Source organism: Pipistrellus hanaki (assembly GCF_964339955.1).
Source record: "Pipistrellus hanaki genome assembly, chromosome: 3".
Classification (NCBI taxonomy): domain Eukaryota; kingdom Metazoa; phylum Chordata; class Mammalia; order Chiroptera; family Vespertilionidae; genus Pipistrellus; species Pipistrellus hanaki.
In genome coordinates this window covers 146,862,608-146,887,726 of record NC_140505.1, presented here as the reverse complement: position 1 = coordinate 146,887,726, position 25,119 = coordinate 146,862,608, and the positions used below count along the sequence as shown (strand labels likewise).

The window sequence follows — 25,119 nt, the reverse complement described above, 5'->3', positions numbered from 1 at the left end:
TAAAATTCTGCATTACACTAAAAAATATTTTAAAAAGGTAAATTTTCATTCATTCATACTGGACAACAGTTGTTGTGTTGGATGTTGTCATATTTTTATTTGACAATCTAAGGTTGAAAAGTAGTCAGTACCCCTGACTAAATAGCCAGGTATTATTGCATGTTTTAAAAATTCTTATGTCACACAAGTAGAAAATCAATTTTATAGAGTATCAGTAAGATGTAAAATTTAGTGGAAATGATATAGACAGGAAAAATTACTGACTGGATGAATTCAGTTTAGCTGGGTTAACATTTTCTTCTATTTTGACCAACCACCATATTTGTTTTGAAGCAATAAGACAGACATTGCAAAAGAGGTGAAATCAAGATGATTATTTCTATCTTTTTTTCTTATCATTCCATAACTTTGATTACATTATTTTGTGTCATATTGATTCACCGTGTCATGCTCTTTTAGTTCAAAAAAATATATAGGAATTTATATTTGGATTAAATTTGGGATTTAATCTCAAAATCCTTATATTTTTCTAATTTTTATACAGGTAATCATAAGATTAATAGTGTTACATGATTCATCTATGCTATTCAGAGTAATATGATTGGCAAGAGTTGATGGATATTTATAAATAGGATTATTATTAAACTTAAATTTAACTTTTGGTTATCAAATTTTAAATTTGCAGCTATTTTCTTAAAGTACAGTGAAAATTTCATTTTATTACCTCTACTTTCCTTTGTTTCTGATGAGTGCTTGAATGTCTTATCTTGCTACTTTAAAGAAACTCTGTCCTATTTTTCTTCTATCTTTACTAAATTTTTTTAAATCTTTGGTTTTAAGTAATTTTACGTGGGAAAATCAAGTATGGATTTCTTAAAATACTGTCTGTGTTTGTAAATCTCAATATCTGTATTGAGCAAGCATTTATTGATCACCTTAGAGTGTATTTTTACTGTCTTTTGTTCTTATTAGTTCTTGTATCTGTTGCTTCATGATTTTTCTGGTTGTCTCCTGAAACCCATTTGCAGACTTAATTTGAGACCTGGGATTATTTTTTTTTTCTTCAAAATTTATTTTGAATAGTTTGCTTGTGACATTAGCAGTCTAGGATCACTTTAATCCAATTTCAGGGATTAGAATTTTCTGAGTTCCCTAGATGACTCCAAGTCAGTCTGCAGCTCTTTTACTTCTTGTTCATCTTAATACTACAGTGGAATTTTTCAGGGTCACAATAAAAAAGGATTGTTTTGTTTGTTTTTCCCTAGGCTTTCTAGCTGTCAAACATACTTTTTAGCCTCAAACCAACTTTTCTACAATTCCCTCAGAGCAAACATGAACCCAAATGCTAAATTTACCTTTCTGGGTTTCTATTTTATCTCTTGATCCCATAAGTTTTCACTGCATTCTCATTCTTTAATGCCTTTGAGCAACTTAAAAAATGAATATAGTATTTTTCAGATTTCCTGGTTCTCAGAAGGAGGGCTCTTTAATCTAAATGACCTGTTCTGCCATTTTTGGAAATAAAATACAATTTCAGATTGGTGTTTCTTTAAGCACACACACCCCTTCAAATTTTTTCATTTATACTTCAAGTAACATATTTTCTGGAGCAGAAGCCTTAGTGAGAGGCCCAGCTGTGGTTAATGGTGACGGGGTCTCTGGCAATAGAGGGCTTCTGGCCTGGGGCCATGCCTAGGTTGCTGGGCTAGGAAGGGGATGCCCCCATGCCTGCTGCGATGGTGGGTTACATGCTACCCAGGCATCACCTCACTGTTTTGGGCCACCAGCCTCGTCATTCTAGAGGATTTTGTCTGTACAGAGAGAGGAAGTGAACTAAGCAAGATCTATCAGGGACCCAGGAGACACATCTTGGAAATGATAAACTTGGAGATCTCGAAGAGGTAAATCCATGAGTTTCCAAAAACCAAAAACCTCAGCCTCTTGAAAGATGACAGTCAACACAGTGGACTTCCAAGGAAACCATAAGGCATTCACTGGGACTACACTGCAGCTTCCGACCTCCCAATCTGTGGATTTCGGCCAGGAATGACAGCAGACATTTTTCACTGGAGAGCCGAGTTCCTACCCCTGTGGGTGCTGAGTGACTCGGACTCGCATGTCTCTCCAGAGGGGAGCCCCAGCAGACTTTGCAGCCTTTGGAGAATCTCTGAGGGATAGACACTTTCCAACGCTGCAGATAAGTTTCAAAGCACTGAAAGATGATAATTTTAAGCTAAGAAAGCTAACCGAGGTTCAGAGCTTCTCTGAGACAAACGGAAATAATGAGGATGCTTGAATGAAAATGATAAGAAAAAAATCGAGGAGAGTGACTACCACCACCTGGAATCCATAGTTCAGCAGATGAAGCAGAACCTGGAGTTGATGACCAAAAGTGCAGAAAATCAAGTCATGAAACATAAAACTTGCTCCAGGCACAGGTTTCCAACTTCCAGCGTGAGAAGGAGGCCCGGGCCAGGGCACCAGCCGTATGGTGGTCAAGCCGAAAACAGATGTTGCCTTGCAGGACCCTCACATGGTCATGAACAACCTACAGGGCCCCCATAAAGCTGCTGGTTTCTGGAGCTTAAATGCTGAATCTTATAGACAGAATTTCTGAAATTAAGACGAGGAGGAGTTTTGAGAAGCTTCTAGTTTGCAGCTTTGTTTATATCCTGAAGTCACTTCTTACTGGATTTTAAAATGCCAGTGTGTCTTTAAATATGCAGTCTTCACAGTAAAAATATTTATCATGAGATACTAATTTCATGACCTAGGTCAGTATTATTAGCCAACCCCAACGAGGAGGAGCTTTGTAGTAAAGAGTCTCACCTGAGGTTTCTGTGCAGTCCTTCCTTCTTGGTGAACTTCCTGCTGTTATAGAGGCTAGGTGGTCTACTAGAAGACATTTGTACAAAACCCACTGATTTTTTAAAGTTACTGAACTTGAAAACAGTTCTGTAATGTGTGTCATCCATTCTTATTCTAGAACATTCATTCTAAATTCAATCCATTATCCTTGAAGTTTTGCCTCAAAGAAAAACGTGAGTTGAAACTCAGAAGATTGCTTTGAAAAGGTACTCATGCCGTTTTGCCTTGTTCAGTCCCCCTTCTGGCCCAGTCCACTCTTACAGCCTTTACAGGGGTGACTCCTGTGGTTGGTGGCCTGAGTGTAGACACCCCACCTGGCAGATGCTGCTATTTTATAGAGACAAAGGTCGCCACAGATTCCACACTGTGAAACCGTCCAGATTTACCTCTTTAGGGGCCTCCAGAGTTTGAAAAAATGTTTTTGGCCTTTACTATAATGAAGTTTAGAATTTAGGAATTCTAAAGATGTGTGCAAAGCATTCCTGGATTAGCAAGAGGTCTCTCCCAGGTTGCCTTTCCAGCCACTTTTTGATGTAGGAGGGCCAAACAGGCACTCTGTGCCTTTTTGGCTGTTTCCTGTAGATGTTATTTTTTAAAAATAAATTTTCCCTCCTGTTCAAATTGACAGATTTCTTAATAAATTCTAACATTAAAAACCACACACACAAACATTTTCTGATAAAATAACAACCTAAAACTTCCAGTTTAATGTGTTCTTTCATTAACTTACTTTAAAGTCTAATGTGTAGAACAATAATAGTAAAAATAGCATATGTTCATTTTATTTGTTTCTTTTACCAAGCCCTACTATAATTTTGAAAAATTGTAAATTTATTTACTAATATGAATGTATGGCAATCCAAATTTTTAGCAAGGTGCATTCTTTTCTAATGATTTAACAGTTCAGTACTTTCTTGTAAGGAAACATTGGGATTTAATTTTTTTACTACTTTGAAGCAAAGTGATCAGAAGTTGATACTATATTTTAATATATAAGTTTCTTCTACAGTTAGTTACTAATACAAACATCTCTTCTCCCTTTATTCATTATGGGATGTTTTGGGGTTTTTGTTTTGTTTTCTTGTTTGTTTGTTGGTTGGGTTGGGCAAGAGAAACTTGTAGGAAGCAGCATCTTATTAAACTCTGCATAAAATAATGTATTGTGATTTTCTAGATGGTATAATACAATTATTCTAGGGCTTTAATTTCCATTGGAGACAGGGCCTCAGGACTCTTGAGGTCTTTTATAAAATGAGTGAAATATTCATTGGGGATTTCCCAGTTCATTGGAAATTTATTGGAAATTCTTAATGTTTACCTTTATTGTTGAATTAGGTCAGTGTTTCTCAATAGAAATACTGTTGGCATTTGGGATAGTACATATCTTTATCTGTGCAGTGTGGCATGTGTAGCATCCCTGGCTCCTGCCTCTTGATCAGCAGGAGGCTCTTTTAGTCATTGTGACAAGCGAAAATGGCTCCACACTTCTCTGGTATAGTACTGCCATCAACTGAGAATCACTGAATTAGATCAGCAACTTTCTTACAGTAGATTTTCACCATTTAACAGAATTTTAATTCTTAGATTTAGAAAGGTTGAGGATGGACTTTTTTTTCAACATTACATGCTTAGTCATCTTTGATTCTAATTTGTTCTGATTTGTTAAATATTATTTTGTCAATAATCAGTTTAAATATTTTATTCTTAAAGCAGTAGTGTTCAGACTGCTCTAGGAGCAATTAAGTGTTCAGTCTTAAAGCTCCTAAGTATTTCGAAAGATACCTTAGGCCACAAAGAAGATGGTATTGGGATGGGAGAAGTGGACAGGATTCTCCAACAGTTTCCTTTTACTTGTCCATACTTCCAGGCAAGAAAGAGTTATGTTGTTCTACATTATGTCTTCTTTCTTCTGTCTCAACAGGAACTAATGATTAAAAACAAAAAACATGGTTTAATGACAAAAATTTCCAAAAACTATTCTGACAGTCTTTAGATCACTTCGTAGTATAAAAAATATTCATTGTAAATATTTTTAGATAAATAGATTCCCAATAATTGATTATATGGATGAGCTTCTCAGGTAAACTCTTTATGAGAGGAATAACCTCTTTTTCAAAGGACCAACAACAGTTCTGAGAACAATTAGATCACTTAGTAGGTCATTTGTACTAAAATGATACATTTGATGAGAATTCTTTATTTCTGTTATACTTACCATAGACAATCCTTCCTAAAACTATTCATATTTGTTTCCATTGCAAACTTAATGATTTCATTGATGGCTTAATTTAATACGGTTTTCATTGTAAACTCTATTAAAATCATGGTATCTGTTGGAAACCCCAAGCTATTCAAGTGAAGTTTTGCATTATCTTGATTCTTTGTGGGTTTTACTTTTGTTGCACATTCTGAAGTGCAACGGAAAAGTACCTTCTATCACCCTCTCGCGCTAAATAAGTAGTAGCCATTTTCTAAATTCAAAACATTTACTCTTGGTGATTTCCACATTCTGACTTAAGGAATTCTGGTTATCCTCCTTATTTCATGGAAGGTGCTTAGATTCTGGAAGGATTCCTAATAATGACTTTTTTTAAAGATGTATATATGATAAAATGTATACAATTTAGTAAGTGGAATAATTGTCAATTATAGATCAGAAAGGGAGAAAAACATCTAAAGATTTACATATTTTAAAAATATATTTTATTGATTTTTGACAGAGAGGAATGGAGAGGGATTGAGAGTTAGAAACATCAATGAGAGAGAAACATCGATTAGCTGCCTCCTGCACACCTCCCACTGGGGATATGCCTGCAAACAAGGTATGTGCCCTTGACTGGAATTTAACCTGGGATCCTTCAGTCCTCAGGCCTACACTCTATCCTCTGAGCCAAACCAGTTTCGGCAAGATTTACATATTTTATGAGTTGATAGAGCAATAAAATGAAGTAAGGTCAATAGTCAATATTTTTTCTAGGAAGATTAATTTTTAGATATATTTAGCTGACCATATAGAATATGATTAATGTAGTGCATCCCGTGTGTGTGTGTATGTGTGTGTACGCGCGCACTATTTTTTTGTTATTAATTATTTTTTTAAATTATTGGAAAATACAAAGAAAATGTCTTTATAGACCCATTGCTCTATCTTTATATTTTATTCATTTCCTAATAAAATTTGAAAGAATATACTTACAGAAGCATGGGTTAATGTGTAGTTTGCTAAAATAAAGCTAATGATAATTTAGGCAGAGTGGTCAGCAAAGAATTAGTAAGCTTGGATTTATGATTAGAAAAAGTAGTCTTTTAAGTTCTCTCTCAGACAGCTGGAGCCAATTGCAGCACCAGGGAGAGCTCCAAGTGTGTTCTTTGTTCTGATGGTGTCATTTTAATGATAAAGAGCATTTGTCCTGTGTACTGTAACTGGTTAAACAAGAGCAGCTCCCCTGAGGGTCATAGATTTTTCTTTCTCATTTGGTCTGAGCCTTCAGTTTTACTGTCTGAGGTTAGAAAACAAAGTGCAGCTTATTTAGTAATGAAACATATATTATGTGATCTGTTAGAACTGATTCTGAAAAGGAATTCCATGATATTCTGCCTAGTTTAGCTATTACTTTTGTCTTGAGTAATTTAGCATTCTAATACTTGCCATGTCTTTCCTCGGATATCCAGGAGACTTTTTATCACAAGTACCATCCTTTTTCCTATTTCAGCTTGAAGCTTAACTTTTTTTTTTTCTTTAAAGCTTTATTTTCTTGTAATTTTACACTCCTGTCCTTTTTTCTTGGTTTTTCTATATTTTATTAAGTTTTAAAATCAGGAAGAAGTCTTAGCTTATTTAAGAAATATAAGTAAATATTATCTTTTATGATACACACTTATTTGTACTCAATCCACACACATATGAAGGGTATATTTTATTATTGGGATATTATATCACATCTTGTGGACCCTCCATGTGCCAGTATCAAAGTTATATCTAGAACCTTCACAGTATAAAGGATATGTATTTCTACTCACTGTACAACCACTTCAAGTCTGTTCTTTTCATGCAGTCACTAATTCCTAGCTAACCATAATACTTGCAGTCTTAGGTAACCCTATTTTTTTGGTAATGAACTTTCATATTCTCAATATTTTCTTAGAGTACTCTGATCTGATTTCTTCTTCCCCAGTCTTCTTTTTCTTCTTTCCTACGCCTTTACCCCCTCTTCCTCTTATACTACCCAATTGATTTCCTCTTGGTCCATTTTCTTTCTCGTGTATCTCCTCTTCACTCTTCTCTTCATTCTTTCTTTTCCTCTCCCCTTTAAATTCTTTCTATTCCCCTTTCAGTCCTTCCATCCACTTCCTGTCTAACTCAATTTTCTTCCCATTTAAACTATAATCTCTCTTTCTCCAGATAACCCTGCTACTACCTAGGTATCATCTCAAGAAATGACCACATTCTCTTTCTCTAAAAAAGCTGTTTTAAAGTTTTGTCACTTTGCTGAAATTCCCCAATTCCCACTCCTGCCTTATGCATGCGTACAAGTCCTTTGGTTGATCTTACCCCCTCACCCCCCACCTTCCCTCATAGGTTGGACATATATGATTTCTTTTTGTACTACTTTTCCTACCTTATGATATCTTAACTCGTTTTTTTTTTTTTATCATGCTAGGCTCAGAAGGAATAACTTTTCTACCTATACTCTATATTTTATTGATAAAATAAAACATATTTACTATAGAAGATTATTAACTATAAATTTAAACAATTTTAAATCACATACTACTTACACTAATTGCTGTTGACATTTTGTTATATAGCTTTAAGACTTTTCTTGGCATATATTTACTTATGAGATGTATATTTTAAATGAATAGAATCATGTTCTCTATTACATTTAAATTGTTTCTTATAATACTAGGGGCCCGGGGGGTAACAGTGGGGAGGAGGTTCCCCTTAGCCCAGCCTGCACCTTCTCCAGTCTGGGACCCCTTGGGGGATGTCTGACCCCTGTGGGATCAGACCTAAACCGGCAGTTGGACATCCCTCTCACAATCCTGGACTACTGGCTCCTAATTGCTCACCTGACTGCCTGCCTGGTTGCCCCTAACTCCCCCCCTCCTCCCCGATCACCCTTCATTGCCTCTGAGTACCAGCCTGATCACCCATAGTTGCCCCCCCTGCCAGCCTGGTCGCTCCCAACTGCCCTCTTCTGCTGGCCTAGTCACCCCTAACTGGCTCCCCTGCCAGCCTGATCATACCCAACGCCCTCCTCTGCTGTCCTAGTCACCCCTAACTGCTCCCCTTGCCGGCCTAGTTGCCCCTCACTGGCCCCCTGCCAGCCTAATCACCCCTAACTGGCTCCCCTGCCAGCCTGTTTGTCCCCAACTATCCCCCCTGCTGGCCGGGTCATCCCCCAATTGCCCTGCTTGGTCACCCCACGCATCCTGCTTGTTCAGTCGTTTGGTTGTCCCTCACTAACCCCCCTGTTAGCCAGGTCATAGGCAACCATCTTATGAGGGTGTGAGGGTCAATTTGCATGTTACCTCTTTATTACCGTATTTTTCGGACCATAAGACACACTTTTTTTCCCCCAGAAGTGGGGGGAAAAAGTCCCTGCGTCTTATGGTCCAAATATAGCCTACACATATACTGTAAAAAAAAAGTTTTTTTACTTGCCCGGCTCTGTGTGGTCTCTGTGTGCTTGCCCGGCTCTAAAATGGTTCTAAATGCTGCTGTTTACTTTACAGGGTTGATTACATGTGTTTATGACTGTGATGTTGGGTTTTAATGCACATAAAATATTTTAGGACACTGTTTGTTTCAGAATCTTTTTTTCTTCATTTCCCTTCTCTAAAAACTGGTGCGTCTTATCGTCCGGTGCGTCTTATGGTCCTAAAAATACGGTATATAGGATAATAGTTTTCTCTGTTCTATTCCATTAATTTATCTCTGCATTCCACTTTCCATCTTATTTATTTATTTATTTATTTATTTATTTATTTATTTATTTATTTTTAATCCTTACCAAGGATATTTTCCCCATTGATTTCTACAGAGAATGGAAGAGAGAGAGAAAGAGAGAGAAACATGGAGGTGAGAAAGACACATTGATTAGTTGCCACCTGCATGCTACTACCAGGACTGTGGAATCTGCAACCTTGGTATGTGCCCTTACCTGGGACTTGAACCTGTGATACTTAGGTCGATGCTCTAACCACCGAGAAAAACTGGTCAGGACAAATCTTGTACCCTTTAATAGATTTATTTATAATTAGCCTTTTTTATTAAATTAATCAAGAGCACTGCTTTGGGTTGTTTTTGTTGTTGTTGTTGTTTGTTTGTTTTTTTAGAGAGAGAGGAAGGGAGAGGAATAGAGAGATAGAAACATCAATGAGATCAATAGGTTGGCTGCCTCTGCACCAACCCCTACTGGGGATCCAGCCCTCAATCCGGCTGTGTGCCCTGACTGGGACTCAAATCAATGACCTCTTGATTCCTTTGTTGATACTCAACCACTGAGCCTCACTAGTGGGCAATAGCACTGTTTAAAAACATTTTTTTTAATATCTTAAAAAAAGAGAAAGTTTCTCCTAAAGGCAATCATTATTACAATTTTTAAATTTCATTCCCGAAATACTTTGTTCATATGCAAGTATATAGCTGATCTTTTTTTAATTACATAGGTAGAAATATTTCATATACACCATTGTTCTACATTCTTTTTTATTCCATATTAGCAAATACAGTTCTAACTCACTTTTTTCATTTATATAGTTATCCAATTTAAGTGTCTATAACAGTAGTATTCTATTGTTTTAACATGTAGGATTTTTTTCTATCTTTTGTTGTTACAAACTATTGTAATCCTTCTCTTTTTTGCCAACGTGCAATAATAGGGCATATTTTTAGAAATGGAATTACTATTATAAATTGTAACTATCTGCAAGCAACATAATTCAGTCCTGGCTAATTTCTGAAGAAATGGAGTTTACAAGAAGTCTGTAAAATCAAGTTTCTTAACTCCTACTGCTACTACTATAACTAACCTACTTTGGTTATTTCCTAAAATTTCCAAGTTTCATGCAAAGTTACATTTGGATGAAAGTGATTTGTATTTCATGTTGTGGCTACCATGAAGTGAAGAGAAGACTTTTCCATTCTTTTGTATTGTCTGTATTAAGGCCAGGCTCCGCTACTCATCACTTTGGAAGGTTCTCAAAATACGAGGCTTCTGGAATGCTGGATATCAGCCAATAAACATTTAATTCAGTTCTCATTTTGGCTACTTAAAGTCTGTATACAACTCTTTTTCTCATACCTATACTTGAAGCAAACAATGAAAGCTAATAAATTGGAATTATTCCTCTTACACTTACAAATGTACTTATTATGCAGTCTCCGAGAAGAGACAACTCAATGTTTCCTAAGCTATTCTGTCTATCTCTAAATCCAGTATCCCTTTTTGGTAATGTCCTCTAGACATCTGCGTTCTGAAGACTTTAATTATATTTCTAAAAATGGGAAATTGGAGGCATACTCCCCAGTATATAACTTAAGTATAGTTAGATAGAAATACACAAAAGGACATTTTGATATGATAATAAAAGTGAAATTTAAAATTTTATTAGCCAAATATAAAGCTTTTGTAATTAAAAAAAAGTATATTATTAGTTTCATTCTTTGTCTTCCCTCATGAGAATGTTAGCCCTATTTGGATGGAATATTTGTCTGTACTCAAGACAAATACCTAACAAATGTCTATATTCCAAGCATCTAGAATGATGCCAGATGCACTGTGAATATTTAATAGATGAATTAATGACTGCATACTATTTTATGAGAGCAGTAAGCTTCAAATTAAAAAAAAAAAGTTGTCAGTTTATTTATTTACTTATTTATCTTCACCTGAGGATATTTTCCCCATTGTTTTTAGAAAGAGTGGAAGGGAGGGACAGAGGTGGGAGAAGGATGAGGGAGAGAAACATTAATGTGAGAGAGATACATTGATTGATTGCCTCTTAAATGGACCCTAACTGGAACAGAGGATTGAAACTTGCAACCCAGATATGTGTACTTGACCCGGAATCAAACCCGAAATCTTTTGATCCATTACTGAGTCAGCCAGGCAGGGCAAAATTGTCGGTTTAATAGATTGTTATACATTGATTCAAAAGTCTGTTTCTGTATTCAGTTTATTTTGGTATTTGCTTTTCTGTTGTGGAAGAATGAAATGTGGATGAAAATGAAACATTTGCATCATTGTGTATGCTTAATAAACATGATCTTCCCTTTTTAAATTAGTTTTTAGAGAGAGAGGAAGGGGGAGGGAGAAAGAAAGTAACATTCATGTGAAAGCTAAACATATATCAGCTGCCTCCTGCATGCCCCCTACCGGAGATTGAGCCCGCAACCCAGGCATGTGTCCTGACTAGGAATAGGATCGACACCCTTTCAGTACACGCTGGATGATATCCAGCCATCTGAGCCACACTGGCCAGGGCATGATCCTCCTTTTTTCAGTTCCCTTTGTCAGTATGCAGTTGTTTTTCTGTTGAAATTTAAAATATTTTTCATCTTGCCTGAGATCAGTTTTTCTTGCAAATTTTGGGACACTGTCACATTTTTACATTTTTTAGAAAAGGGTTCAAATCAATTTCTGAGCAAGTATTGATAATGATAGCTAAGGATAAATCCAAATCTCTTCATATATCCTCCAATATCAGTAAAGATCAACAAGAAGAGCAAATAAAACTACAAAATCCATTCCCTCTAGAAAGCTAGAAGACAGAATACTACAAATTTTAAGTTTCCTGTAAGTGGAAAAAATAAGCACCAAATCTCACAAGAGATATTTCCCTCTCTTGACACAGTCATTTATGGATAACAAAGAAAGTTCTGAAAAACGGTGGAGGAAACTAGGATTGCATCCATTGCTGGTGCTAGCCCTGCTCACACCCCCAGCTGGTCCTAATTGCTCAGTGCCATCAATGGGTGTGAGTGGCAGCTGCCAGTCCCAATTGCCCTGAGGGCTTCTCCACTTCCCCATGCTCCTAAGGGATGATGGGGGCAATAGCCGCCGCTCTGGGGGCCACAGAGGGAGGGCCGGGCAGGGGCATGGAGGATGCGCTGAGACTTGCCCCTGTGCCCACTGCAGTCTCGCAGCCCACAGTTCCTTTCAAGCACATGAAATCGTGCACTGGGCCCCTAGTGTAACTATACAGGAAGAGTAAAGAGAAAAGTAGAAAAGACTTATTGTCAAAGCAATATTTGGGAGTGAGAATATTTTAAAAGTTGACATACTAGATGATAAGAAAATTGGATTAAGGCATTACAAATGTGTAAGTGCAAAGTTGACCAATAGAAAAAAAATAACAGGTCTTTTTAAATACCAAAAGCAACTTAGAAAGAAAATGAGAGAAGGAAGAAATTGTATCACATGATGGATTACCTCTAATCACTGCTTTAGCTGTAAATCACAATTGAGGGTGTTTTTTTTGATGTTTTTTTTATCAACTGAGGATATTTTCCCCATTTTTTTTTTTATTTTTTATTTTTTAGAGAGTGGAAGGAAAGGGGAGACAGAGAAAAACATTGATGTGAGAGAGACTTACAGATTTGTTGCCTCCTGGACGTGGCCCAACGGAGGCCGAGGATCAAGCCTGCAGCCAATGTATGCGCCCTTAACCAGAATTGAACCCGGGACCTTTCAGTCTGCAGGATGATGCTCTAAACACCGAGCAAAATTGCCTAGGGCCACAATTTAGTTTACATGCTGAAAACAGATTCATAGTCAATAAAAATGAGTAAATAAGTTATAAAAGAGAAAAGCAACAAAAATGTGGAAGAATAAACCTAAAATGGAATAAAACAGAAGTAAATGAACCTGTTTCAAATGATGTATCATTGATCCAAAAGGAATTGTATAAATACTGAATTCTAGGTTTGTTTACTGTAGTATTGAGCAAATGTAATTTTTCATTATTAGAGATGAGAATTAAAAATATAAAAAAGCATAACTGTGGAGTTTAATTGGCTATAGATGTATTAGTATGATATCATGCATTTATAGAGTCATAGAAATAGATTCATGGACAGGTACATGCTTATATTTATGTGTCTTAGTATGTTGAAAGGGCCTAGAAGCAAAATACCTCTATAAGCCGTGAGCACACCTAAGGTCCAGATTTTGGTTTCTAAACACTGTTTCTCATTAAGAAGGAGCAGTGTCCCTACAGGATGAGCCAGTTAATATTTTGTGCTATAATGAGAGGAACTGCTCAAAAAATTGTAGGGACATGTCAAAGGATATGCAAGCTGGCTTAAAAGGGTTCCCACTGGCCAAATCTGGAACGGCTCGAGCATTAGAGTAAATAATAATAGAAATATAATCATGAAATAGTTTTTGAGTCTTATGGTGTGTAAATGAATATATGAAGAGGATGGAAAAAATCATTTATGGTAGAATGAATGCCAATTAAGAAATATAGAAGGAATAATGGAGTTAAGAAAAATCACCATTATTGTAATTAATGATTCAGTCGAAGAATCATCAATGGATACTAAAGCTACTAAAAGTTTGATAGGAACAGGTATCCTGCTACTTATAGTCTTAAAGTATCCTTTCATAACTTATGAATTTCCAAAAGGAAAAGAGTAATTTTATAGTGAGTTAACCTAGCAGTCCCAAACTTAACTAAATAATCAAAATTAGTAACACAAATTGATGTGATATGCCCCCTAATATATGCACTTTTACTTTTGTGGTATTACTGCCAAAAGTGCGTTCTTTGTATCTTAATTACAATGAGATATCAGAAAACCTAAATTGAAGAAGTCTATAAAAGAAATGAGTTATATTCATGAAAAATGTCAAGCTTGTGAAAAACTAAGAGACAACTTAATTTTAATTTTTAAAATTTATTGATTTTTATAAAGAGAGGAAAGGAGACAGAAAAAACATCTATTTGTTGTTCCACTTATTTGTGCATTTATTGGTTGATTCTTATATGTGCCTGGCCGGGAATCAAACTTGCAACCTTGGCATATTAGCATGATGCTCTAACCAACAGAGCAACCCAGCCAGAACCATTTTTTTAATTTAAATTATTTTTTATTTTTTAGTTGTAGTTGACATACAATATTATATATGTTTCAGGTGTATACCCCAGTGGTAAGACATTATATAACTTATTATCTTTATAAATTTTATACCCATCTGACAGCATACCTAGTTACCAGAATATTATTTATTATACTAGTGGCTCTGTGCATGGATTCATGCACATTGAGAGGAAATTGATTAGAAGGTGTCCGGCTGGGCAGGACTGGGAGAGATGGGCTGGACATGCCCTGGAGCCAACTTCCCGTGGTCCCTCCCTGGCCAGCCGCTTTGTGTCTCCTTGATCTGTCATACAGCTAGAGGTTAAAATTTCCTACATTCATAACAGTGTTACCCATATTATTTGATGCTATTTTGAATGTACTCTTTCCCCCACTCGTGATGATTTTAGTCACACTTAAGCTTTTTATTTTTTAAAATATATATTTTTATTGATTTTGGAGAGGGAGAGGGAGAGATATACAAAACATCAACGATGAGAGAGAATCATCAGCTGCCTCCTGTATGCCCCACATTGGGGATTGAGCCTGAAACCTGGGTATGTGTCGTGTCCAGGAATTGAACCATGATCTCCTGGTTCATAAATTGATGCTCAATCACTGAACCGTACCTGGCCAGGCTGTGTTTATTTATTAAGAGGGACAAGAGGTCAGAACTGGATGTGAAAACCTTAGTTGATCTCAGTTGGAAATAGTTTATCATGACAATGAGAACAAGTACTAGTCCTCAAACCAGGGAAATAAAAATTTCACAAATCATAACAATCTGATTAAACAAACCATAAATTTCTGGGTATTAGAATTATGTAAAGAATCTGCTTGAAGGAATAAGGTTAGGATGTTCCAAGGGACCAGAAGTCATATATTTTTAAAACTTTATGAAAATTTGAATTATAAAGTTTCTATGTACCGTATTTTTCGGACCATAAGACGCACTGGACCATAAGACGCACCAGTTTTTAGAGAAGGGAAATGAAGAAAAAAAGATTCTGAAACAAATAGTGTCCTAAAATATTTTATGTGCATTAAAACCCAACATCACAGTCATGAACACATGTAATCAACCCTGTAAAGTAAACAGCAGCATTTAGAACCATTTTAGAGCCGGGCAAGCACACAGAGACCACACAGAGCCGGGCAAGTAAAAAAACTTTTTTTTTAGAGTATATGTGTAGGCTATATTTGGACCATAAGACGCAGGGACTTTTTCCCCCCACTTCTGGTGGGGGGGGAAAGTGCGTCTTATGGTCCGAAAAATACGGTATATAATGTATTCTCTTTGTTGAGATTACTATAGAGGCCTGATGCACGAAATTCGTATACAGGTAGGGTCCCTAGGCCTGGCCAGAGATCAGGACCAATTTGTGGGGTGACCGGTGGGGTGATCTTTGTGGGGGGAGGCCCCCTGGCACCCATCTTGGCTGGCCTGGTGTCGCCTGCTTGCTAGCCTTGCCCCCCACCACAGGTTGATTGGGGGATGGGGCTCCCCGCCACTGGCACCCGCCTTGGCTGGCCTGGGTCCTGCAGGCTGGGGGCAGCTTTTGTGTTGAGTACCTGCCCCCTGGTGGTCAGTGCATGTCATAGTGACTGGTCATTCCACTAGTCATTCTGTGGTTTGGTTGATTTGCATATTAGGCTTTTATTATATAGGATAGTACTTGTGTTGCTGTGAGTCACTTCATATTACTTATGCTCCATTTGGGGTGTAATGGGAAGGAAAGTAAAATATTTATGGTCTTTTTGTTGTTAATCCTTACCCAAGGCTATTTTCCCATTGATCTACTCCTTTTTTCTTCTTTTCCTTTTTCTCCTTCTTTGAGAGGGAAAGACAGAGTGAGAGAATATGGATGTGAGAGAGACACATAGATTGGTTACCTCCTCCATGCGCTCTGACTGGGCTGGGGATGGAGCCTGCAACCTAGGTATATGCCCTTGACCAGAATCAAACCTGGGACTCTTCAGTCCACAGCCAATGCTCTATCCTCTGAGCCAGACCAGCTAGGGCTTGGTCTTTCTTACTAACAATGTTTTCTCTTTCAGCTGTAATAAAAAAAACACAAATTTTAAATCTATTGTGTTCAATTATGAGTAACAGATTTATAAAGAACATTGTAAAAATACTATTAGTGTATGATTTTGATTTTAAAATTCTATATTTCATTGTTGTTTTTGTTATATTTGCCTAAAACTTATTTAATACTGATTATCTTTAGTTTGTTTTTAACCATTGCACAGTGAGTTCAATTCTGAAAAACCGTACTCTCTAAAATACCTCAAAATATTGTACTATTGCCTGAGGACTTCATGTGATTCTTCATTTACAGAAAATGTGCCTCATAATTTTGGAGCAGCTATTTTTTTCTAAATTTTATATACTGTTCTTTTTATGATAAATGCATTAGAAATTAAAAAAGAATAGGTCTGATTTATGTATCTATTTAAGTCTATACTGAAAAGAGAATGTCTCTTTTTAATCATCATTTGTTTTATGTTTTGGACTGTAAATGCTATTTGCTGGAGGACATCACAGGATAAGGGTGAAATGTTTACAGCTGCATATTCTCCTCAATATTCAAGGGTTATATCTGTGTATATGTCCCTGCTTTAGTATGCTGTAGCTCTAAAAGTAAAGAAAAGTGTTAGATTCAATGGCTGTCAAGCTGTCAGCTAGGAAAATAATTCCTTCTAATTGATCTTATATGGAGAACTTGGAAGGAATGGAAAGGGTGGTTTAATTTTTTCCCCAGATTTCAAAGATGTGATTTATTGTACCTTGTAAAACTAAAAGGGAAAAATGGGGAATGGTAATGGTTTTCCATGTCATTAGTTTTTATATTTGTAAAGTTTTAGCTTCCATTCATCCTACTTTGAAAGTTTAGATTTGGTACTAAAAACAAAATAATACTTCTGAGGCCATCCTCTGTGTTCATTGATATACCTCTCCCTCATCTCAGATGTCTAATTTATAAAAGCAAAGAAGTGGGACATTAATATAGCTACTAATGGACTTAGAATCTGCCTGAATTAGGAATGGTAGAAGAGTTGATCTATAAAATAACTGCATCTAGAACTTTTCTATGATAAATATAAGAAATTGTATTAATTAACTTATTTGTGAAGTATAGTAACAACTTTGTTATAGTGTTGTCTTTGACAGAGAGGTTTGACCAGTTTGTTTCCCCATTTTTAAATTTTACTTGAGCCCTAGCTGGTGTGGCTCAGTGGATAGAGTCAGCCTGTGGACTGAAGGGTACCAGGTTTGGTAGCAGTCAAGGGCACATGCCCAGGTTGATAACTCGATCCTCAGTAGGGGGCGTGCAGGAGGCAGCCAATCTATGATTCACTATCAGTGATATTTCTCTCTCTCCCTCTCCCTTCATCTCTGCAATCAATTAAAAAATAATAAAATAAAATAAAATTGTACTTGAGAATTTAGTTATAAATTGGTAGGTGATGATAAATTGTGAATTTGGATATTTAATTCTAATTGATATTAGGAAGATTGGTCATTACTCAGAAATGGTAATACAGTGGGAGATATGAGAACTGTCTCATAAATTTGTCAAAATGTATTAGGCATATGAATTTTTTTGTTTTTAAACAGGCTTAAAAAATGTTTTTTAATGGATTTCAGAGAGGGAGAGAGAGATAGAAACAGCAGTGATGATAAAGAATCATTGATCAGTTCCCTCCTGCATGCCCCCTTCTGGAGATGGAGCCCTAAAGCTGGGCATGTGCTCTTGACTGGAATTGAATTGTGACCCTTCAGTCTTCAGGCCAAAGGCCTAACTGAGCCAAACCAGCCAGGGCTAGGCCGTGAATTTTGGATGTGGAATTGGCTCTTTTGCTGTTCAAAATGAGCATTCCATTTTCAAAAGCCTCTTCAGAGAAGTGCATAGATTAAACTTATTTCTACATAATAGCAAAACACAAAATAGAATAGTTAAATGCATTTCTAGAGATCAGTTAAATTATGATATATCAATACACTTAAGTATTATACAGCTGTTTAAAAAGACTAAACTGGTACTGTGTGTATTAACATGCTTAGCTCTCTAATATATGTTGTTAAATAAAAATATACACAGCCCTGGGCTGGTGGTTCAGTTGGTTGGAGTGCCATCCCATGCATTAAAAGGCTGTTGGTTCGATTCTGGTGAGGACACGTAACCTAGGTTACAAGTTTGATCCCTAGTCGGAGTGTGTTCAGGAGGCAACCAATCGATGTTTCTCTCTCCCTTTCCCTTCTTCTCTCTAAAATCAATTTTAAAAAACTCCACACTTTTGGAATCACTGTATTGAGTTTGTCTGCAGTATTATTGTTGAAGTGATTATTCAACAATATAAGAGTTTTATAGTATGCTAATATTTTTAAAAAATTTAGGGCCTCTAGAAAAGGAAAACATATATATGGTAGGAGTTAAAACGTAAAATGTATACTATTTTTAAATCTCTACTGTGCTTTTTTTCTATTTCAGTTACCTAGAAAAGTACGAGAAAGTTCATCATTTTGGGGAGGATGATGATGAAGTACCACCAGGCAATCCAAAGCCACAGCTTCCTATTGGTGCAATTCCATCTTCCTACAATTACCAGCAACACAGTGTATCAGGTAAATTGGAAATTGACAGGGCATAGGTCCACAGTTTTGAATTAGGAAAATAAATAACATCAATGACTTAATTCCTTACTTAAAGCTTTAATATAATGTTCAAAGATCAACATCTAATTTGTATCAAGGCCTTTCTATCATAGGATTCATGAGGTTTTCAGTTGTAGCATTCATGAGGTTTTTAGTTATAGCAGTTTTCAGACTTACAAATACCTATACTTTTTTAAAAAAAATTATTGTTGAGAGTATTACAGGTCCCCTCTATTATCCTCCTTTGCCCCTGACCTTTCATCCTCCCCTCTTCCCCCCTGCCAAATACCAATACTTTTATTTTATTTTATTTTATTTTATTTTATTTTAAAATAATAAATCTTTATTGTTCAGATTATTACAGGTGTTCCTCTTTCCCCCCTCCTCCCCCATAGCTCTCCTCCACCTGATTCCCAACTCCATCCCATGCCCTTACCGCCCCCCCTTCATCCATAGGTGTAAGATTTTTGTCCAATCTCTTCCCGCACCCCTCAGACCCCCTTCCCCCTGAGAATTGTCAGTCCACTCCCTTTCTATGTCCCTGATTCTATTGTATTCAACAGTCCATTCTGTTCTTCAGATTTTTTATTCACTTGATTTTTAGATTGACTTATTGGTAGGTATGTATTTGATGTCTTTTTGTTGTTCATAATTTTTATCTTTACCTTTTTCTTTTTCTTCCTCTTCTTAAAGAATACACTTCAGCATTTCATATAATCCTGGTTTGGTGGTGATGAACTCCTTTAGTTTTTTCTTGTCTGTGAAGCACTTTATCTGACCTTCAATTCTGAATGATAGCTTTGCTGTGTAATCTTGGTTGTAGGTTCTTGTTGTTCATCACTTTGAATATTTCTTGCCACTCCCTTCTGGCCTGCATAGTTTCTGTTGAGAAATCAGCTGACAGTTGTATGGGTACTCCCTTGTAGGTAACTAGCAGTTTTTCTCTTGCTGCTTTCAAGTTAGTCTTTTGTCTTTGGCATTTTAATTATGATGTCTTGGTATGGTCCTCTTTGGATTCCTCTTGTTTGGAGTTCTCTGTGCTTCCTGGATTTGTAAGTCTATTTCTTTTACCAGGTAGGGAAAACTTTCTGTCATTATTTCTTTCAATAGGCCTTCAATATCCTGCTCGCTCTCTTCTTCTGGCACCCCAAAAATTCGGATGTTAGTACGCTTAAAGTTGTCCTAGAGGCTTCTTTCACTATCTTCATAATTTTTTATCCTTTTTTCTTCTTGTTTTTCTGGTTGGATGTTTTTTGTTTCCTCATATTTCAGATCTTTGGTTTGATTCTTGGGGTACATTGATCTATAGTTGAGTTTCTGTATATTCTTTCAGACAGTGTATGCTTAATTTCTGACTGGTCCTTTTACTTTTTTTTTTTTTTTTTTTTTTGCATTCTCATCAAGTTTCTCAAAGGTTTTTAGAAGATTCTTGAGTAGCCTTATAAATGTGGTTTTTGAACTCTATGTCGTTCAGTAGTTTGCTTTCCTCCATTTCTTTCATTCGTGACATGTTTCTGTGTCTCCACACTTTGGCTGCTTTCCTGTGTTGATGGAGTGGCTTTGTGTAGTAGGTGACCTATAGGGGCCAGTAGCTCAGCCTCCCCAATCATCTGAGGTAGATGTTCTTGGTACACCTCTTTGTGGGCTGAGTGCAAAATCTTGGTGTAGTTAAGCCTTAATTGCTGTTGGTACACTGGGAGGAATTGACCTCCAGGCCAATTGGCTGTGGGGACCCGCTGTGTTTATAATGGAAGAACTGCTGCCCTGGAGACATGCTTATGGTGCAGGACTAGTTTCAGTGAGGCTTTGGTGCTCACTGAGTCTGCCTCTTGAATATGTCACTTATGGATGTGAAAATTTGAAATCTGGTGTCTCACAGTGACCGCTAGGTACACTGGCTTCTGGATCTCCAATGGGGTCAGCTACTGTCTGAGGCCACCCTGCAGGAGCTACAGTGAGAACTACAATTTTCACCTCTTTGCTTAGGATTTGGAGGTTTTGAGCTGTCTGAACTGGGTTGCAAGTTTGCTAGGTTAAGCTCAGATAGGGAAGGCCATTCGTATGCAAAAGCCACTACTTGGAGCTTGGGTAGGTTTGTAGGTTGTGTTGGGTGGGGTCCCAGGGTGTCACCAGGCTAAGGTGTGGCAAATAGAGATGGCTCCCAGCCAGCTGTCTCTGCACCTCCGACCGCACCCTGGGTCCCAAGCCCCAACGCAGCAAGCAATTATTCCTACATACAGCTCTGCAAGCAAGCCACCCTCACTTTCCAACCCAATGGCAGACAGTCCAGCTTCTCTCTGTAGGAGTTTGGGTCCCTCGTGTCTCCCCAGAATCTGGAGTCCAGAGAAATCGGGAGCTTGTCTTCCTTCGTGTTGAAGAAAGCAATGCCCGCCGCCAGCCTGGATTGCACACACCTCCGTACCTCAGCTTTTCAGTATTTGTGCACCGAATGCCCTTTTCTCTATCCTTCTAGTTGTAGAACTTGCACTCAGCCAGCATTCCCGTGGTTCTGGGTAATAGATGTTTTGTCTTTTAGTTGTAGTTTTGAAATTGTTGTGCAAGGCAGCAATTTAGGTGTTTATCTACACTGCCATCTTGGGTTCCCTCCTCAATGACTTTAAATAACAAAAAATATTGAGAAGATTTTGCTTTGAACTTTATGGTTATTCAACTGTGGCATCAATACATGTGGTTATATCATTCATTTGCATCATTTTTCTTGTTATAAATACCTAATCCTTTGGCTTTCCTCTTTTTCTATCCTCCCTTTCCTCCCTGCCCCTTGGTATTGATTTCAATACACTCAGTTCTGCAGTATTGTAGAGTAAAATTATTAAGGATGTTTTGTTCATCTTTATTTTTTAAAATTAAAATTAAAATTTATTTTTTTAATTCAAGTAAAATTGTTTCTTTACAATGTCTTAAGTAGAAAAATTATGGAAGGCAGCCGAGGCCGGTTTGGCTCAATGGATAGAGCGTCGGCTTGGGGACTGAAAGGTCCCGGGTTCGATTCCGGTCAGGGGCATGTACCTTGGTTGCGGGCATATCCCCAGTAGGGAGTTTGCAAGAGGTAGCTGATCGATGACTCTCTTTCATCAATGTTTCTAATTCTCTATCTCTCTCCCTTCTTCTCTGTACAAAATCAATAAAATATATATTTTTTTAAAAATTATGGAAGGCAAAACTGAAAAATAAATTGAAATTAATAGAACTATAGAATTTCAGAGCTAACCATGGTTTTAGTGATGATGTAATCCAATCCAATTATTTTGATAAAAGAAGACCAAGTACCCTCTCCATTTACATTTTTGGTATTTAAATTTGAGAAAGTTTCATACAGGAAGATTTAGGTTGTTTAGTTTTATAAATTGTACTTGAGCAAAAACTTTCGCTTAAGTGTCTCATATTCTAACAGACATTTGCACTACAATAATCACTGTGCTATGAATGGAAAGAAAGTTCTCTAGGAATAATTCTCCTTTTCCTCTAAACTGAAAATAAACATTGTCAGCTATGATCCATTTGTATAAATTTTGAGTCAGGAATCCTATATAATAAAAGCCTAATATGCAAATTGTCCCCTCTACCAGAAGTTCGACTGGGTGACTTAGAGTTTGACTGCTCACTATGACGTGCGCTGACCATCAGGGGGCGGTGTGGAACATAGTGGGCATTGGCAATGCAGCGCTGGCAACAGGTGGCAGTGGAGTCTCTGCTGTGTTTCTGTTGCTTGCCAGACCTCGGAATTGAACCTGTGCATTTAATGCACCACACCTGTAGTATTGAAAGTAATTTCCAATCCCATTTCGAGTATTAAACTGTAGCTGTTCGATGATATCTCCTTGGGTAGAGAAAGGGGAGGTTCTTCAAATCTTATAAACATTTTTTCCTATATTATCTTAGGAATTATTACCAAGCCTGATGATATAATTAAAGGACTTTTCATAATTATTTATTTGTGTTTTTTCTAATTTTTAAACTTCTTAAACATCTTGGTATTATTTTGTTTTGATTGGAGATGTCTTTGGGAAAGTTATTCAGGTAGGGATGTATTGAATTGAGTATCTGATGTAGCAGACAGAACAATTCTAAGATCATATTGAAAGCACTTACTAGTAAACAAGACTTGACAATGAATGTAGGTTCCAGATTATTTTTTGTTGAAGAGATTTGTTTAAAGGTTTCATGGAATCTTAAAAACTCTTGCTGATACTTGGGTTCTTATAATCAATTACCATATGTAGTATAGAAATATCAAAATCTATTCCTTTTTCACAGAAGTTTTGTTAATTTTTTTCTCAGGTATTTATTTTCAGGTATTTATGAGATATTTCATTTCAAGACTAGAGGCTGGGTGCATAAAATTCATACCTGGGGGTGGGAGGGTCCCTCAGCCCGGCCTGCACCCTCTCCAATCCGGGACATCCCTCTCGCAATCTGGGACCGCTGGCTCCTAACTGCTTGCTTGCCTGCATGCCTACCTGCCTCATTGCTCCTAATTGCCTCAGCTTGCCGGCCTGATCTCCCCCTAACTGCCCCCCTGCCAGCCTGGCTGCCCCCTAACCACCCTCCTGCCAGCCCAATTGCCCCCTAATTGCCCCCATGCCGGCTTGGTTGCCCCCTAACTGCTCCCCTTCCGGCATGGTCATCTCTAACCACCTCTGCCTCAATCCCCACCACTGTGGCTTTGTCTGGAATGACATCCTGAAGATGTCAGGTGTTATTAGCATATTACCCTTTCATTAGTATAGATTATTAAAATGAACAGTATGTTATTGTTCAACCTTAAATATGGTCAAGAATCTATTTATAATCATAACTATATTGTGGGATTTCACTATTATATTATTGGAGAAATTCTTAGAATATTTTAGAATTGAAGAGGTGTCTCCTCAAATGTCTATATTGGGAAATAAATTTCTTACCTACATGATTTTCTTCAGTAGCATGTTGTGGCAATGCATCCCTGCTTTGTATTCTAATTTTTTCTTAATCCATATATTTTTGAAATGTTTTATCTAGAAGCATTTTAACTTGTTTTTTTGCTCTTCCCATTAAACTAGTTATATCTTACTAGAGACCTGGTGCACGGATTCATGCACCAGTGTGGTCCCTCAGCCTGCCCTGCGCCCTGTCATAATCCAGGACCCTTCGGGGATGTCGGACTGCGGGGATCTAGCTGAAACCAGCAGTCCGACATCCCTTGAGGGATATAGTAGTGTATGGAGCGGCAGGCGGCCAGGGAGAAGCCTGAGCCCCGGCCAGGCACTATGCTGCTCCTGCTCATCCCGGCCCCGCTGTGCCTACCACCACCACTGCTCGGTAAGCTCACTGAGCAATGCTCCCACTGTGGGAACACACTGACCACCAGGGGGCAGCTACTGCATTGAGTGCCCCCTGGTGGTCGGTATGCATCATAGCAATAGGTCTACTGGTTGAATGGTGGAGTCGTCACTTAGGCTTTTATATATATATAGACTAGAAACCCAATGCATGAAATTCATGCAAGGTCCTTGGTCCCAGGCCCGCCCGCCGCCACCATGTCCAAGAACTCTGCTGCCTCAGCCCCTGCCCACTGCAGCTTTGTTTGGAAGTACATCTGGTCTAATTAACATATTATACTTTTATTATTATAGATATGAAAAATGTACTTGGGATATATGTTTCAGGATACAGCTTTCAAGGCCTAAACTGCCCCAATTAAGAATCAGTATTTCTAGAAATATAACATTTTCTTATATGTATATGTTATGATTAAACATTAGTGTTCTGTAACCCTACCTTCAAAATTCCCAAATTGTTTTAAATTATTTCTCCTGTGGGAAATTTTAGTTACGTTGGATTAGAAAAAAAAAAAAAATGTTTAGGACACATGAACACATGAACTGTAAAGGTAAAAATGTATAAATCAAAATTCATAAAAATAAAACTTGTACTCTGAAGATGCTGTTAAGAAAATGAAAAGACAAGCCATTATCTCGGAAAAAGTATTTACAAAGCAAATATTAGATAAGTGACTCGTCAGAATATTTACAACTGACGATATCAAGTGCTGACAAGGATGCAGAGCAACAGGAATTCTGTATATTGGTGGTAAAAAGGCAAGATGTTACAGCCAACATACACTTTTGTATGACCCAGCAATCTAAGAGAAATAAATGTGAAAAAGTCTGCACAAGGTCCTGAATGTGATTGTTTATAGCAATCCTATATTATAAAAGCGAAGTATGCAAATTGTTCCCTCAACTGGAACTCTTCAGGTAGTTCAACCAGAGGACAGGCCTGTTGGGGGAAGGCGGTGGGGGAAGGGAGGGAGTACCTGGCCAGCAGCCAGTAGGTGCTAGGGAACCTACCAGTGCATGAATTTTATGCACTGGGCCTCTAGTATATTTATAGGTGCCCAAAACTGGACAGAGTACACATGTCCCTCATCTGGGAAATGGATAAACAGATTTTGTTAACCTATACTATAACAGTAAAAAGGAACAAACTACTGACT

At 37.4% G+C, this 25,119-nt stretch overlaps 1 protein-coding gene across 1 annotated transcript in view; it reads left to right on the top strand.

The window, feature by feature from the left end:
* ARID2 (AT-rich interaction domain 2) overlaps positions 1 to 25,119 on the top strand; it is a 153,266-nt gene that overhangs the window by 56,095 nt on the left and 72,052 nt on the right. Inside the window, exon 4 of the mRNA XM_084876630.1 lies at positions 18,457 to 18,590. Within this exon, the coding sequence (XP_084732756.1) occupies positions 18,457 to 18,590 (134 nt within the window). The remainder of the gene's footprint in view (positions 1 to 18,456; positions 18,591 to 25,119) is intronic.